Raw genomic sequence first — 14,355 nt, 5'->3', positions numbered from 1 at the left:
ATTCACGTGAAAACCAGACTTAACATTTCTTTCTGTTTGCAGTTTTTTTACCAACACTAACATACTGTGTAATGTAGCAACAAACTCAAAGAATTCCCTTCCTTATAATAATTTATTATTGTGTTTTGTTTCCTACCGGTAAAATTCCACTCCTAAAAGATGACTCGTAATAATTCCATATGTGAGTTTTTCTCGCATGTGCAAAATGTTTATGGTTTTACTTTTTTCCTCTCTGGAAATTCAACAGCCACACAATTACCAACATGGCGTCCATGGGCGATGGTGGAATACCGTGTGTAAGTGTTGTTTTTATGACGTTTGAAAGATATTGTCTGAATTTTAAAGATGATCACCCGATAAAACCATTCCAGGTCTATGACTGTAGCAAGTTTTGTGTTTTTCTACCCCAAATGAGTGTCTAAAGATGAAGATTTGCTGTTCGTTTCTACCGCCCACAACTTTTTTGATGCGTCTAAGATTAAATCAATCAACTGTAGAGGGCGCTGTTTATTATTTATCTTTTAATTTTCTGATAAACGAGTATTCAGAAAGTTTAATATTTTGGTTTTGTATCAACAAACAAACCAAACTGTATGTTACAACTTGTCATTCAAATGTAAACAAACATGACAAACCACTCAAGGTTATTATTGACTTCATTATTTACTTTTTTAGCCACAATTAATAATTATATTAAATTGTTGTGACAACAGAAATTCATTGCCAATGTCATTTATTTAGATTTATGTTATTTGTTGAGTCAAGTTGAAATTTGAATTAGTCTTTGGGAATAAATCAAAGGAAAACTTGGAACGGGGATGTTTCTTTGTACCTATTTAGTCTATATATTTTATAGTGTTTCAATTGAGACTTGGGGGGGGGGGGGGCGGGGGGGCAAGTGACAAATATACTTGAACATTCTTTCACTTTAGTTAAATCTTTCAATAGTATTTTACTTGAATTTTTGCTATATATAGAATTACGCCAATAATATTGGCTCACTCGTAGTATAGTGTGAGTAACTCAAATTGAACCTTAAAACTTGGCTTTTGGACCATGAGGACGGCACTTGATTTTGAACATACTCGTAGAACTATGGGGTTCATTCTGCTATTGTCTAGAGACGATAGCAGAACGAACCTTGTAGTTCTAGGAGGAAACTTGGACAGTGACATCATGATGACGTCATCAGGTTTTGAATTACAAGATTTTTAAGTACTAATAACATTTTTGTCTCTTGACATTTTCAGATTGACATAACATTAAAGAAGATTCCCGGAGCTGGTCTTGGGCTAAGTATAGCCGGAGGAATCGATCAGGATAAATCCAAGAACCCTTTCGTACCAGGAGATGCGGTAAGAAAAATAATAATAATAACTACAAAGCGCATTTCACAACAACGTCTCGATGCACTTTACATTAGTGCCCTGGTCCTTAGGCCAATAACATTCCTTTGATCTTGCTCACCTCCCTGGGGAGTACAGAGCTGCTGTATGGCGCTAGTGGCCTTTTCATACACGCAACACATTATAAACCTCTACCCTCGCAGGTACCCATTTATATCTCTGGGTGGAAGCATCTCGCTCAAGGACACAGGTGGGTCACGACCCGGATTTGAACCAACACTCTGATGACTTAACCACCAGTTGATACCCTTAACCACTCAACCGTGAAATTTAAACCCTCTTCTCAAGAAAGCGCAGGGCTGTCCTCATGCACTCAAGCTAACGTATTGAACTGATGCGCACGATTTGCGTGCAGATACAAGCACATTACGATACGCCCCCAAGCGTAGATTACTCATTTGTTTTTTTCCGTTTTGCAGGGTATTTTTGTAAGTGTCGTGAAACCAGGCAGTCCTGCTGAACTCTCAGGATTAGCTATTGGAGACAAAATACTGGAGGTAAGTTTGTGATAATATAAAACATAAATCCACTCGGGTGAGATTCGAACCCATGCCGTTTGCAATTCTAGAGCAGTGTCTTACCAACTATAGACAACTGAGATTGCCGGTAGCTAGAGGCATTTTAAATCTGATATTTTAGCAGCCATTACCGCATCAATTACAGAGAGAAGATGTATTTTGGGGTTAGAGTGGTGTTCATTTTGCACGCAACAAGTTTTCTTATTTTGTGGATCTTTCCTTTTTAACAGGTGAATGGCCTAGACTTGACCATGTCCACTCACAGTCACGCCATTAAACTCCTCACAAAAGAGAAATACACCACACTCAAGATAAAGATTCATCGCAGAGGAATCTAGCAACAACTCAGAGAGGACCTGTTTACAAGTCAATTCTTCCGCTAACAAAGCAGGATTTATGTACAGCTGGTAAGCATGAGTGTTGAGCTGGCAGCCTGTGACAAGAATTGTGTTCGCTCTTGAAAAATAGATTCAATTTATGGTAGGATTCTCTCAGATTTAGCAGCGTTTTTTTTATTATGCTTGGGGTAAAACTTATCAGTACTATTTATTTTTCCTGCCAAATTGAAAATGTTGGCGAAACAAAAGACGTTTTGTTTCATTCCAAAGATTTCTCATGGCTTGCCTTATTTTGTTGAAGTGAATATTTATGCTTAGTAGCGGACTGTCACTTAGTGAGTTTAGAGAGCAGAAAAGGCGTGCAGAAAAGATTCCTAGATGAGTGTGCGTTCTGAAATAAATATGGTGTAACATTGTCATTAAATTAAGATAAATAATCCACAGGCTTGTACGCCTTGTTTTTGAAAGGGCAAGGGCACCAAGGCATTTTCTCCCTGGTAAAGGGCACTCTATGAAGAAATTGTAAATTTCTACTGGAACATTTTAAGGGCACCAAGGCAACGACCAGCAGGGGGCATGAGGCAGTCGCCTTCATTGCCTCTATGAAATATCGGGCTTGAATCCAACAATTGTCCTGAAACAAGAAAGTCCATGATGTTCGCGCTGGATTTTGATTAAGACTTTCAGATTATGACTGCCGCATTATCTTCTAATTGGAACAATAGATGGATTGCGCATACCGTCATCGACCGCCATGTTTGATAATTAACAGTGGACAAAATGCACGAGTGTACGTGCTGCGCACAGCTCTCAGCCAATGGTAGCCTTTTACTCGTGCACGTTTCATCAAAGATGGTGGTCAATGACATTAAGAATCTTGTTTGAACTTTGAAAAACAGTTAGCTTTCAGACTAAGATTAAAACATATATACTTCCCAACTCTGTGAAATACCGTTAACTTTGGTGCTATCGGCAAATTGCGATGCGAATTGCTTTTAGGATGTGCACAGTAAAACCTAACTTCTATGAATGAAGACTGCATATAGGAGTACACATATATGACTTTTTAGAAGATGAACTTTGGTTGTTGAAATAGATTGAAAATAGATAATTCTTTATTAAATTGAAAACAAATAATAATGTGGGATTGAGGATTATTTGGTAATGCAATACTGGTGGTGTGTTTAGCAGTACTTTTAGTCAGTTTTTTATAAAAAACAAATTGAGAAAAACCAAAGTTTTATGAATAATAATGAATTGTGAACTTGCTTTGTAGTTCAGAGTAGCACTCTAGTCATTTAAAATTATTCTTGAATATCAAATAATAAACCAAAAGGGAAGCTGACTGCATACATTTGAAGTAGGTTGGGTTTCAACAAAACAAAATATACTGGAACGGGACTTGAACCAACGACCTCTGGATTAATTTACCGGCATTCATAAACTTCGGGTGTGATCCCAGGCTACACGGCTGCTTAGTGTATTGATCTGGCTGGCATTTCTAATCAAACTTGACCGCTAGCTAGACCAGCATGCACCTCCTTCCACACCTCATTCCACAATAAGTCTATGTTATATTGAGACAGCGCCCTCTAGTGGTGGCCACTGACTAGCTATTGCCTCAGGAGGCTTGTGAATAGACCGATCCAGTAGGCTCCGCCCACGACACACGTGTGAGCAAGAACACATGGGGCTTTCCAAGGCCTTTCTGCACAACTCTGCCGCGGCGCGCGCCAAGCATACGCGCACACATGTCGGACCTTAGTGTCGGACCTTCGTTGTGTTGTGATTGGTCAATACGCAATGGGGCGAAGCTTAATGGATCGGTCTATTAAGCCCGAGAGTGGCCTCGAACCAACGTTAATATATTGACAGTTATGTGGTTCAGATATACACCGTTCTGTAAAACCAATACCTGTCCTTATACTATAAGAACAGGGAACCAGTCTAATGACTAGCTTGCTCCTTTTTGGTATTTTTTATCGGCTCTGTTTTTATGCACAAATTGTTTATAATATTTAGTTTAAAAACTATTAGCTATGCGAACCACTGTTTACTTAGTGCATGTGGCCATTTTATTTTTTTATAATGATAATACACAAACCGTTAGTTTTTGTATATTTTAAAAACATTGTTGATTCTGATGGGTCCCAAAAGATGGGAAACTCATCATCGGGAATAAGGGGTACATGTAGCTCTTTGTGAATCGGAGACAAGAATGCTGCTTACGCATTCCTGTTCTTAAAAGCACTGGACACCTTTGGTAATTGTCGAAGACCAGTCTTATCATTCGGTGTATCCCAACATATGCATAAAATATAACAATTCTGTGAAAATCTTTACTCAATTGGTCATCGAAGTTGCAAGACAAAAACACCCTTGTTGCACAAATTTCTGTGCTTCAAACATACCAAATTAAAATACTCTTATCAATTACAGGGATAAAAAAAGTACATGGAATATACATTCAAATTAAATGTAGAGTCAGATCATGACAATATCATAACTGTAATACTTGTCAATATATTTTCACAAAGGTGCTGTTTACGTAGTGTTGTTCATAAAGATTAATAAAATTTATCGTTTTTGTATAATTTAATACTTTGTATTCATTGTTTAACAAACATCACAAGTGTGCAACAAAAATGGTAGATCGTTGAAAAAAACCTGCATTAGCGACCAGTCAAGAAAAACTCAAGTTCAGTCATTTGTCTGTACTTTATTTTTGCCTACCAAAATAACTGCGACGCAAATGGAATTTAAAATTTGCAATACAAATTTTAAAACTTCCCTTCTTCCAAACCCAGGTTTCAAATTCAAACGAAATGCAGCTCGTATAAAAAATTGTATTTTGTTAACGCTTACTTCTAATTTTCAAATGAAGTTGTTTGGTTCTGGGTTGCGTTTTGATTATTTTAAAATATAACCAAGGAATATTTATGGCATCACCGATCATTTCAACTATTTTGTGTATTCTTTATTTCAGTTGTAGGTTAATTTTTGAAGCTTTATCGTTTAGTGTATTGTTTGTGTTTTACCCTACACTGATGTGTGTTATGCACTGTGGACCTAAATTATGTTACTAGGGTGGGACTCGAACCCATGACATCATACCACAAGACCACCGAGCTTGCCCGGTAGCTAGAGGAAGTTCCAATCCTATCAATAAGAAGCAGAGGTTGATTTCACAAAGAGTTAGGACTCATCTTATCTCGAGTTACTCGTTCTTAACATAGGATTAATCTTAAGGTCTGCATGCTACAGTGCAGGCTTGGGACTCGTCCTAAGTCCAAAGATTAATCCTAAGTTAGGGAGAGTTTTGTGAAATCGACGGCAGGTACCGCAACAATTTATTAGATGAAAACATCTTTGAAATATCTTAGTATTCAATACTGACTGACCTAGTGTGCATCTTTTTTTATTCATATTTTTTTTTTTCTGTTTTATTTTCTTAATAGTGCCTTGCATACTTTAACTTGATTGTGAATGAAATATTATGATATAATCAATTAAAAAATATTAATTTTAATAACCTAGTTCAAACTTATCTTGTAGTGTTATTTCTTGGGATCATTTGTATTCTAGTAAGCAAAGAATCTGCACTTACGGAAGCAGGGAATTCTGCCCTTACGTCAAGCGTATTTCACGGCTTTAGGTTTGTGCGCGTGCATAGTTACTAGGCATTCCTCGCTTCAACAGCTGCGCAGAAATTTTGCACTTGCACGTAAGCAGAGAATGGTGATCGTAAGCGTGGGATTCGGCGGTAAGCAGAGCCATTTAAGGACACAGCCTCGATGTTGTGTATTCAGGGAGAAAAAAATCAACCAAAAAGTCGCACAATCTCTCACAATATCTTGTCAATTTATTGACATCATCAACTTGACAATTTCTGGACAACAATATGAATAAGTAATAAGAATACATGTCATGTAATATTTATAAAAAACAACTCATAACACAGCCTGTATTTTTCCACTCGTGAAATCATTGATGAAAGTCGTGGTACTGCTTCAAAGTTGTGCGGTACCCGGACCGCTTTGTATGACCGTTAATGCCAGATATTGAAAGGAAGCGGGCTACATCCAAAGTAAAGCCTGGTTTGAATAAGTCATTTGCATGTTAGATTGGAATATTGTCTGGTACAATGACAGGCTTGATCACAAGTTACCTCTTAAATTTGAAATCCTCAGACTATCAAGACAGTTGCTATGTCACATGATTCAGAGCAAGCTTTTGCATAGTTACATAAAAGATGGTGAACACCACTACACAATTCTGAATGAATGTGTATGGCACAATGGTACCAGGATCTGCTCATCTGGAGGTTGCTATACAAAAGCTTGTCCCAAATCATTTGAAATAGCAACCGACTCTGATGGTCTGATGAATTCAAACGTAAGCGGTACATTGTGACTAATCAAGTCATTGTACCAGACATTCAAATCTAACTTGCAAATGGCTTATTGAAGAAGCCATAGCAGTTAGTTCACAGCCAAAAAATTTCAATAATTCGGGACCCACGCAAAGCCAAATTAAAAATCTCTGGATTGCATAGAGACATCTAGTCGTGCAAAACAAAAAAGGCGTTTTGTTTTTTGCATTGATTCCGTTCAATGCTCGTCAAAAATTCTGGTTGTTTCAAGAAGTTGTACGCTTGTGAAACAGAGCACCGAAATCTGTCTATTTCGTTCCCAACACTTTTTTTTTGTTTCAGCGAGAATCATTAAGATTTCTGCGACAGAAAATATGAATGATAAAAAGAAAGTACAATTGATTTCAAGTTTTTTGAAAAAAACAGAGACATGATCAATTGTTTGTACAGCTGAACCCAATTTCATGGCGTTTCTTATACCAATAATTTTGTGCGCACAGCGCCCTCGTGTGATTCTATGTTCAGCAAGCGCAGAGTTCCAAGATAAACAGCGCCATGAAATTGATTCCTGGTGTTCATTTCAACCTCATCATGTCTTGATGATATAAACAAGTCTTTTTTTTTCTCTTTTCTCCTTTTTTAAATAATTATCATTAAATCCTACAAAGTAAAACCGTCTGGAAAACTGAATGCTTTCCAATAAAATAATGAGTTGTCACACCTCTAACATTATCACAAAGAAATGAATACAATAAGGGCAGGTAGCCGTAACCAAAGATGGCTGCTTCTCTGCCGATTTTACAAATAATAACATCCACAGTCACCATGGTGAATTGCTACCTTGGAAATAAAGCTTTTGGGTTTGGTTGACCAAGTTAAAAATTAAAGAGGACTGTTACAAAGTGAGATCCTTCTTGAAACCATGGTTGAGGCTAAGCCTCTGTTTGTAAAATTGTGCGCTTATGGTACTGGGCTTCAAACGGAGATGATGGAAGTGAAGCCAAAACTGAACCCGAAGAACTGGTTTCCAAAAGGGCTACATGAATAGATTTACTAGATACCAGGTGGACCCAATTTCATAAAGCTGTTAAGCAGAAAAATCTGCTTAGCAAATTTCTTGGCTAAGCAAGTCGTTATTGGATATTAGAAGTGGTTGCCTGGGCTACATGAATAGCTTACCAGGGCCCAATTTCATAAGTCAGCAGAAAATTCTGCTTAGTAACTTTAGTGACTAAGTAAGCAATTACTGGGTACCAGAAGTGGTTCCCAAAAGGGCTACATGATCAGCTGTACTAGTTACCAGGACTCAACTTCATAAAGCTGTTAAGCAGAAAATTCGTTAGCAAATTTATTGGCTAAACAAGTAATTACTTGGTACCAGTTGCAGCAATAGCAATCGTATGGTATTCTGGCTGGTAACCTATTTTTGCTTAGCAAAATTTGTTTTGCTAAGCAAAATTTGTTGTGCTAGGCAAAGGTTTGTTGCGCTTAGCAAGTTTTTGTGCATGCAGGCTTTATCAAATTGGGCCAAGCACTTTACAAGTATTATAATTACTGTTATTATGATTCAGAAATAAAGTACCTTAAAGATGGGACGAACTTAAATGCTTGTCAGTATTAAGGGTTTACTCCCTAAATCCATGCAGACTAAAAAGTTGAAAGATATTATTTTTGTATAAGTTAAATACCCGGCTCTAAAAAATATACCTTTATAAAGAAAAATTCAAGCTTTTGTTATAGATATAAATATATAAAGTGTGGACGGAGTGTTTTGTGGGGTAGCAGAGGTTGTTCCTCACGGACAAGCTACGAGAAACCACAAAAGTACAGACTAAGTAAAAGCAAACCTGAAAATAAGTGAACGTATTATGAATCACTTGGCATGAATTGGACGGCCTTTAAATATTTATTTTGTAAAAAATTACACAGAAGTGACATGATTGATATGATCCGACTTATAAAATTTTTAAGCAGCCTCATATGAAATGTTTGATAGATATCTTAGTTGCATTGGGAATAAATATTCATAATTTGTTAATTTTTTTACTCTACACACTGGCAGAGGCCGGGTTGAGGGTTCAAATCTCCATTGATTCTGTGTGCATACTGATCAAAGGCACTGTACACGTTTGGTAATTGTCAAAGACCATTGTTCTCACTTGGTGTATCCCATCACAAGCATAAAATAACAAACCTGTGAAAATTTGGGCTCAATTGGTCATGACATCGAAGATGCGAGAAAATGATGAAAGAAAAAACACCCTTGTTGGACGAATTTGTGTGCTTTCAGATAGGAATAAAAGACTCCGTAGCTAGAAGTCTTTTATCATTTTAGTGAGAAATTACCCCTTTCTCAAAAACTACATTGCTTCCAGTTTTTTATACTATCAACAGCTCTCCAATGCTCATTACATAGTCAGTTTTTAAGTTAATATTTGTTTTGAGTAATTACCAAACGAGTACCTTCTCTTATACCACCGGTTCTTTTCAGAACCAACACTACTCACAGAGAGATATCACATGGTGTTATCACAAACCTCTCTTTAGTTACTTCCACCATGCAAAGACAATTCTTGGTTGCGCCACCGGTAAACCCAACCTTATTCAAATTCAACTTGCAAATACCTTATAGATTCAAATAATAATAATAGTTTGGGGGCTAATCATCCTTACTCGCAGCAGAGCTGAATTGCGAAGGACGCGGCTACAGCGTGTTCGAGAAGCAGGCATGCAAGGGCGCCTTCAGCTGCCCATTATGACCACGGAGCACAGCCAAGATCGAAAGTGTTTGATTTTTCCCCGAGGGAGAAAAACCGGATAGTCTGAAAAACCCTCATGGCACAGCAGAGAACCAACGCACAACTCAACTCACACATGGCCCTGGCGGGTATCGAACCTGGGTCACATTAGTGAGAGGCGAGCGTTTCACGCACAAGCCAACTGTGCCACCCAGAATTGGACTGAATTGAGAGAGAGAGAGAGAACTGAATAAAGACAGCCTGAAAAAATTATTGATTGTACTATTCATTGTTGTAGGAACGTTCCTTGTAAAAGAAAAACAGTTAAAAAAAAAAAGTCATTAAATTAAACTTTCTGCTTAAAAAGAAGGGTAAATTTCAACTCCCCCATCACTCCAGCAGCATATCATCATTATATCTATGTCACTTTATACACAGTAATATTGAACAAAATTACATTGGAAACAAAGCTGGACACTTTACTTGGGCAAAAAAGTCAGAAAAAAATCACTCCTTTACTCTATACCATGGCCGAAATTGGCAGAGGGTGCCCCCCCCCCCCTTCTCAAATGTTCTGCAAAAACTTATTCTTATTCTTAAAATTATTCTGTCCGTATCTATAGTGTAGCAACACCAACATGGTGTGATAATTTCACAAACGATATCGGAATTGGGATTCTATGTTCTTGGGTTAAAACGCTGCAAAAATACAGGATTCGAACTGCCTCTGGCTGCCAGGCAATCTCGATGGTAAGACACTGCTCCAGAATTGCAAAGGTCGTGGGTTTGAATCCCAGCCTGGGTCACAGAGCTTGTGAAAGTACTGAGTATACAGTGCTAACACACATTGGTGCATTTGGTAAAACCAAAATTAATATCTTGTTGGTTTTACCAAGAAAATTATTTTTACCCATTTTTTTTGTGGTGTACTCTAACACATTATGGTAGATCACAATAAAGACACAATGGGAGGGGAACCATGCCATGTGTCGAGCATCAAACGCTTTTCTCTAAACATAAGAAATAAAATAAAATAAAACAAATTCCCCAAATAAAATTTGAGGTTTTTCTTCAAGAGTATCTTACAGTATTCTGTGAAGATAATACACTTCAGTGGAGGAGAAAAAAACACCTGCTGAATTTGGACGGACTCATGATAGGGCTTGTAGAATCGGGAAGCCACCAGAATACGACTACAACCCCGGTCATATCTCATTGAGCCCCTTTCAATGTTGGCTCTCATTACACGGTCTGCGCTCCCATCAACATTGAGCAAGGGAGAGGGGGGGAGAGAATGTTTATAGTCAAGCTGCGAATGGGTAGCCCAAGCATTTTGGACGGGATTGTAGATGGAGCACCGGCAAATAAACCTGAAGGTCTCAGGTTCAAATCCCGATTCGAGTCAACTTTTTCTTGGTCACCAGCAAAGTTTCTTGAAGAGTACAACTTATTTCACATGATACAAAACTCTGACTTATAAATAGGCTGGACGGAATATTATCACTGTTTTGGTTTTTTGTTGAGTAATTAAGATTCCAATTAAATTAATGATGACGGATATGTATTCCCTTAACTTAATCAGCACATGTACGTGATCATTTCATTTCCTAAGTTGGGTTTAAAACAAACTTCCTTAGTGAACTAAAGATTCCTTAGATAATGAAAAAAAATGCTTAGTTACGTGAAAATAAACTTTTCATGAATCAATTCACGAAAAATAAAATACAAAATGGAAAGATTGTTTTATATCTGAGTAACTGTTCATGATGAATAACTCTTATAAGGTCCTCTCATTTTGTTTGTCTTCTTTAAAGTTGATTGGTCTAATTATCACCGAAAGAAAGTTTTCTTTTTCTCCAAATCGTATGATTATTTTTGTTCTTGTATTGTAACAGTTGTTAAAAAACGAGAAGAAACAAAATAAATAAAAAATGTACAAATGCAATGGACAATGTTTGTGCCTGATGGACCTGAGATAATGTTGGAACTTGACAATAATTAATTTTAGTTTTGGGGGGGGGGGGTGGTTCATGCAAAACCTTAAATGGACAGCTTATAACTTTCTCAAATCTGTAAAAATAGACAAATTTAAAATCTAAATTTTGGGGTCAAATCAGGCAAAAATCAGACCTCGCATCTTTAAGGAAAAACAAACTGTTAGACCAAGTTATCTTTTGTAAAAAAATTCTACTTTACACATTATCTATAAATACTTCTTTAGAAACATTTCTGGGCGGACACAAAACATTAATGCTGTTTGAGTTTCCTTTTTTGTAGATTGTCAAAAGTGAATAATTGGAAATTCGTTATTAATTTCTTTGTACAGTTCCAGTGTCGTCAGTAAAAAAAAAAAAAATTGTATGAAATTTAAACACAAAAAAAAACCTCTCATAAAATATAGGATTCTGTATAATATGTACAATATCTGTTAACACAATACTTTGTTTCTTTTATAATGCTGTAACACTTACATAACAAACAATGCTACACTCAGACCTACTTAAAGTTATGGTGAAATTCGTCTCGCTTTTGCTACAGGAAGTCCTCTGAATAAAACTCAGAAAAATCCATCAAACTACATCTATTTCAGTGTTGTTTTTTCTTTGTTTTTTGCTTTCCCACACAAAAATGACAAACGGATGATTTTTTTTTACAATGATTGCAAGCACAAAAAAAAAATAATAATAACAATACAAAATATGGGCTGGACATGTCGACTCTTATCAGTGTGGAAAAATATACAACTCTCTTTGTGCATAACAATCAGTTAATTACCAAACAAAAGATTCAGCTAATGAATTATTCATGACGATATCATATACATAACAACCAATCAGATAAAAACATTACTATTACCCATTATATAATCTCAACCAATCACAGGCAAATCTCTAAGTTACTACTCGATGATTGGGCAAGTACCTCAACGACATCAAATGATTACAGGCGCTGGTTGCTAGGCAGTGACTGAAACCAGCACAGCTCCTTCCAAACTATGTTCACTGATTTTCAACTTCTTGATAAAAAAAACTCAACTGCACAGACAATCCACACCAAAAGAGGGCAAGCTTACACCCGTTTCAGACAGGGGCGCCAAAGTCGCGGCGAACCAAACAGATTAGGGTCGACTCTTTTGTTTCAGACAGGCAAACCTAACATAACATTTACATTGGCTCAGCTCATGACAAGATCGACATCTGAAACCAAGGTGCTCCAGAGTCGTTCCGAACGACTGCAACAGTCGATCTTTCTAAATCTAGTGCATCCAGTCGCTCCTAACTAACATAACATTTACATTGGCTCAGCTCATGACAAGATCGACGTCTGAAACCAAGGTGCTGCAGAGTCATTCAAAATGACTGCAACAGTCGATCTTTTGACTTCTAGCGCGTCCAGTCACTCCTAACTAACATAACATTTACATTGGCTTGGCTCATGACAAGATCGACGTCTGAAACCAAGGCGCTCCAGAGCAGTTTGGAAGGACTGCAACAGTCGATCTTTCGACTTCTAGCACGTCCAGTCGCTCCAAACTGTCAGACGTCAACTTTTTCATGTACTTAATTCAGAATTTGGTTTGGAGCGCCTGTCTGAAACGGGTATAATTCAACCTCAGACTATCCAATCAGCTGCCTCCTTTCCATTCTCCTGACCAATAGCAGACTCTCTTCTATCCATCGTCATCACTCTTCCAAATCCAAACAATCAGTGATGACGTTTCAAGTGGATCCACCAATCAAAGAGGAGTATGGTGCAGGGTTACGATGGGCCGTCAGCATAGACGGCAGATAGTTGGCTCGGGCATCGATCAATGGCGTTCATCTGGAAGATTGGATTATCGTCGAGGGAATGCGTGGCGCTTAAAATGCTGAACTCTCCCGGACTGCCTGGCAAGTCTCCGGCATTCCCTGTAGATACAAAAGAATAACAAGAACAAGATTCTATGAAAAATATGCCTGTGATTTTTTTCATCAAACTTGGGGAAGTACGGAGTATACAGTGCTAACACACATCGGTGTAAGGGTAAAAGCCAAAATTAAGATTCTATACACATTGACCAGGAGACTCTGGGCATGTTTGACTAGCTTCGCTAGGTCGACCTAGGGTTGTGTCCAAAATGCAACTTAGGCTAGAGCTGCGGCTAGATCGCGCGCGTCTTTCTGTGAAATATGCGCTAATCTAACCATAGCTCCAGCTGAAGTCACCGTTTCGGACACGGCCTAAGTTTCAACCCAGTGAGTGGATTCCCTGGTTGACCTAGGTCTGTGACCTCAGTGCATTTGACTACCTTTCCACTGTTGACCCACGTGTGACCCCTGTAGGTCCGATTAGCTCCTCCACGCCCAGGTTCCGTCATTGACCTGGATGAGTTGGGCAAGCTAAATTGAACGAACTCATTCGAGAATCTTTTTTAAAGGCAGTGGACACTATTGGTAATTACTTGAGATAATTGTCAGCATAAAAACTTACTTAGTAACAAGCAATGGAGAGCTGTTGATAGTACAAAACATTGTGAGAAACGACTCCCTCTGAAGTAATGTAGTTTTTTAAAAAGAGGTAATTTCTCACTCAAACTTTACAAGATTTATGGCATCTGAAAGCACACACAGTTTGTGTAACAAGGGTGTTTTTTCTTTCATTATTCTCTTGCAACTTTGATGACCAATTGAGTAAAATTTTCACATAATTTGTTATTTTATGCATTTGTTGGAATACTCCAAGTGAGAACATCTTTCATTATTCTCTTGCAACTTTGATGACCAGTTGAGTCAAAATTGTCACATAATTTTGTTATTTCATGCAGATGTTGGGATACAACAAGTAAGAAGACTTGTCTTTGACAATTACCAAAGGTGTCCAGTGCCTCAAAATAAGCTCGCAATATAATTAATAAAAAACCCAAGAATGAAGCAAAAGCAAAAGCCAAGTCTCAAGTTTGAAAATGAAATGAAATGCCCACTCAATACCCGCAGTCGTATGAGA

General features: G+C 37.7%; 2 protein-coding genes across 5 annotated transcripts in view; one reads left to right on the top strand and one right to left on the bottom strand.

The window, feature by feature from the left end:
* Positions 1 to 23: 23 nt before the first annotated feature.
* Positions 24 to 10,273, top strand: LOC139946202 (tax1-binding protein 3-like). The gene is made up of 4 exons (XM_071943827.1): positions 24 to 296; positions 1,251 to 1,355; positions 1,826 to 1,903; positions 2,155 to 10,273. Exons 1-4 carry the CDS (start codon positions 264 to 266, stop codon positions 2,260 to 2,262), a joined length of 324 nt encoding a protein of 107 aa, XP_071799928.1. The 5' UTR covers positions 24 to 263; the 3' UTR covers positions 2,263 to 10,273.
* Positions 6,983 to 14,355, bottom strand: part of LOC139946200 (zinc finger protein GLIS3-like) — a 90,011-nt gene continuing 82,638 nt past the window's right edge. For 3 of the 4 annotated variants that reach the window (XM_071943821.1, XM_071943823.1, XM_071943822.1), the window contains one exon: positions 6,983 to 13,280. In XM_071943821.1, the coding sequence (XP_071799922.1) occupies positions 13,132 to 13,280 (149 nt within the window). In that variant the 3' untranslated portion in view covers positions 6,983 to 13,131. The remainder of the gene's footprint in view (positions 13,281 to 14,355) is intronic. The other variant, XM_071943824.1, reaches the window with a different exon arrangement.

Source organism: Asterias amurensis, chromosome 13, assembly GCF_032118995.1.
Source record: "Asterias amurensis chromosome 13, ASM3211899v1".
Taxonomy (NCBI): domain Eukaryota; kingdom Metazoa; phylum Echinodermata; class Asteroidea; order Forcipulatida; family Asteriidae; genus Asterias; species Asterias amurensis.
The sequence above is the reverse complement of the archived record's forward strand: the minus strand, read 5'-3'. Positions and strand labels throughout refer to the sequence as shown.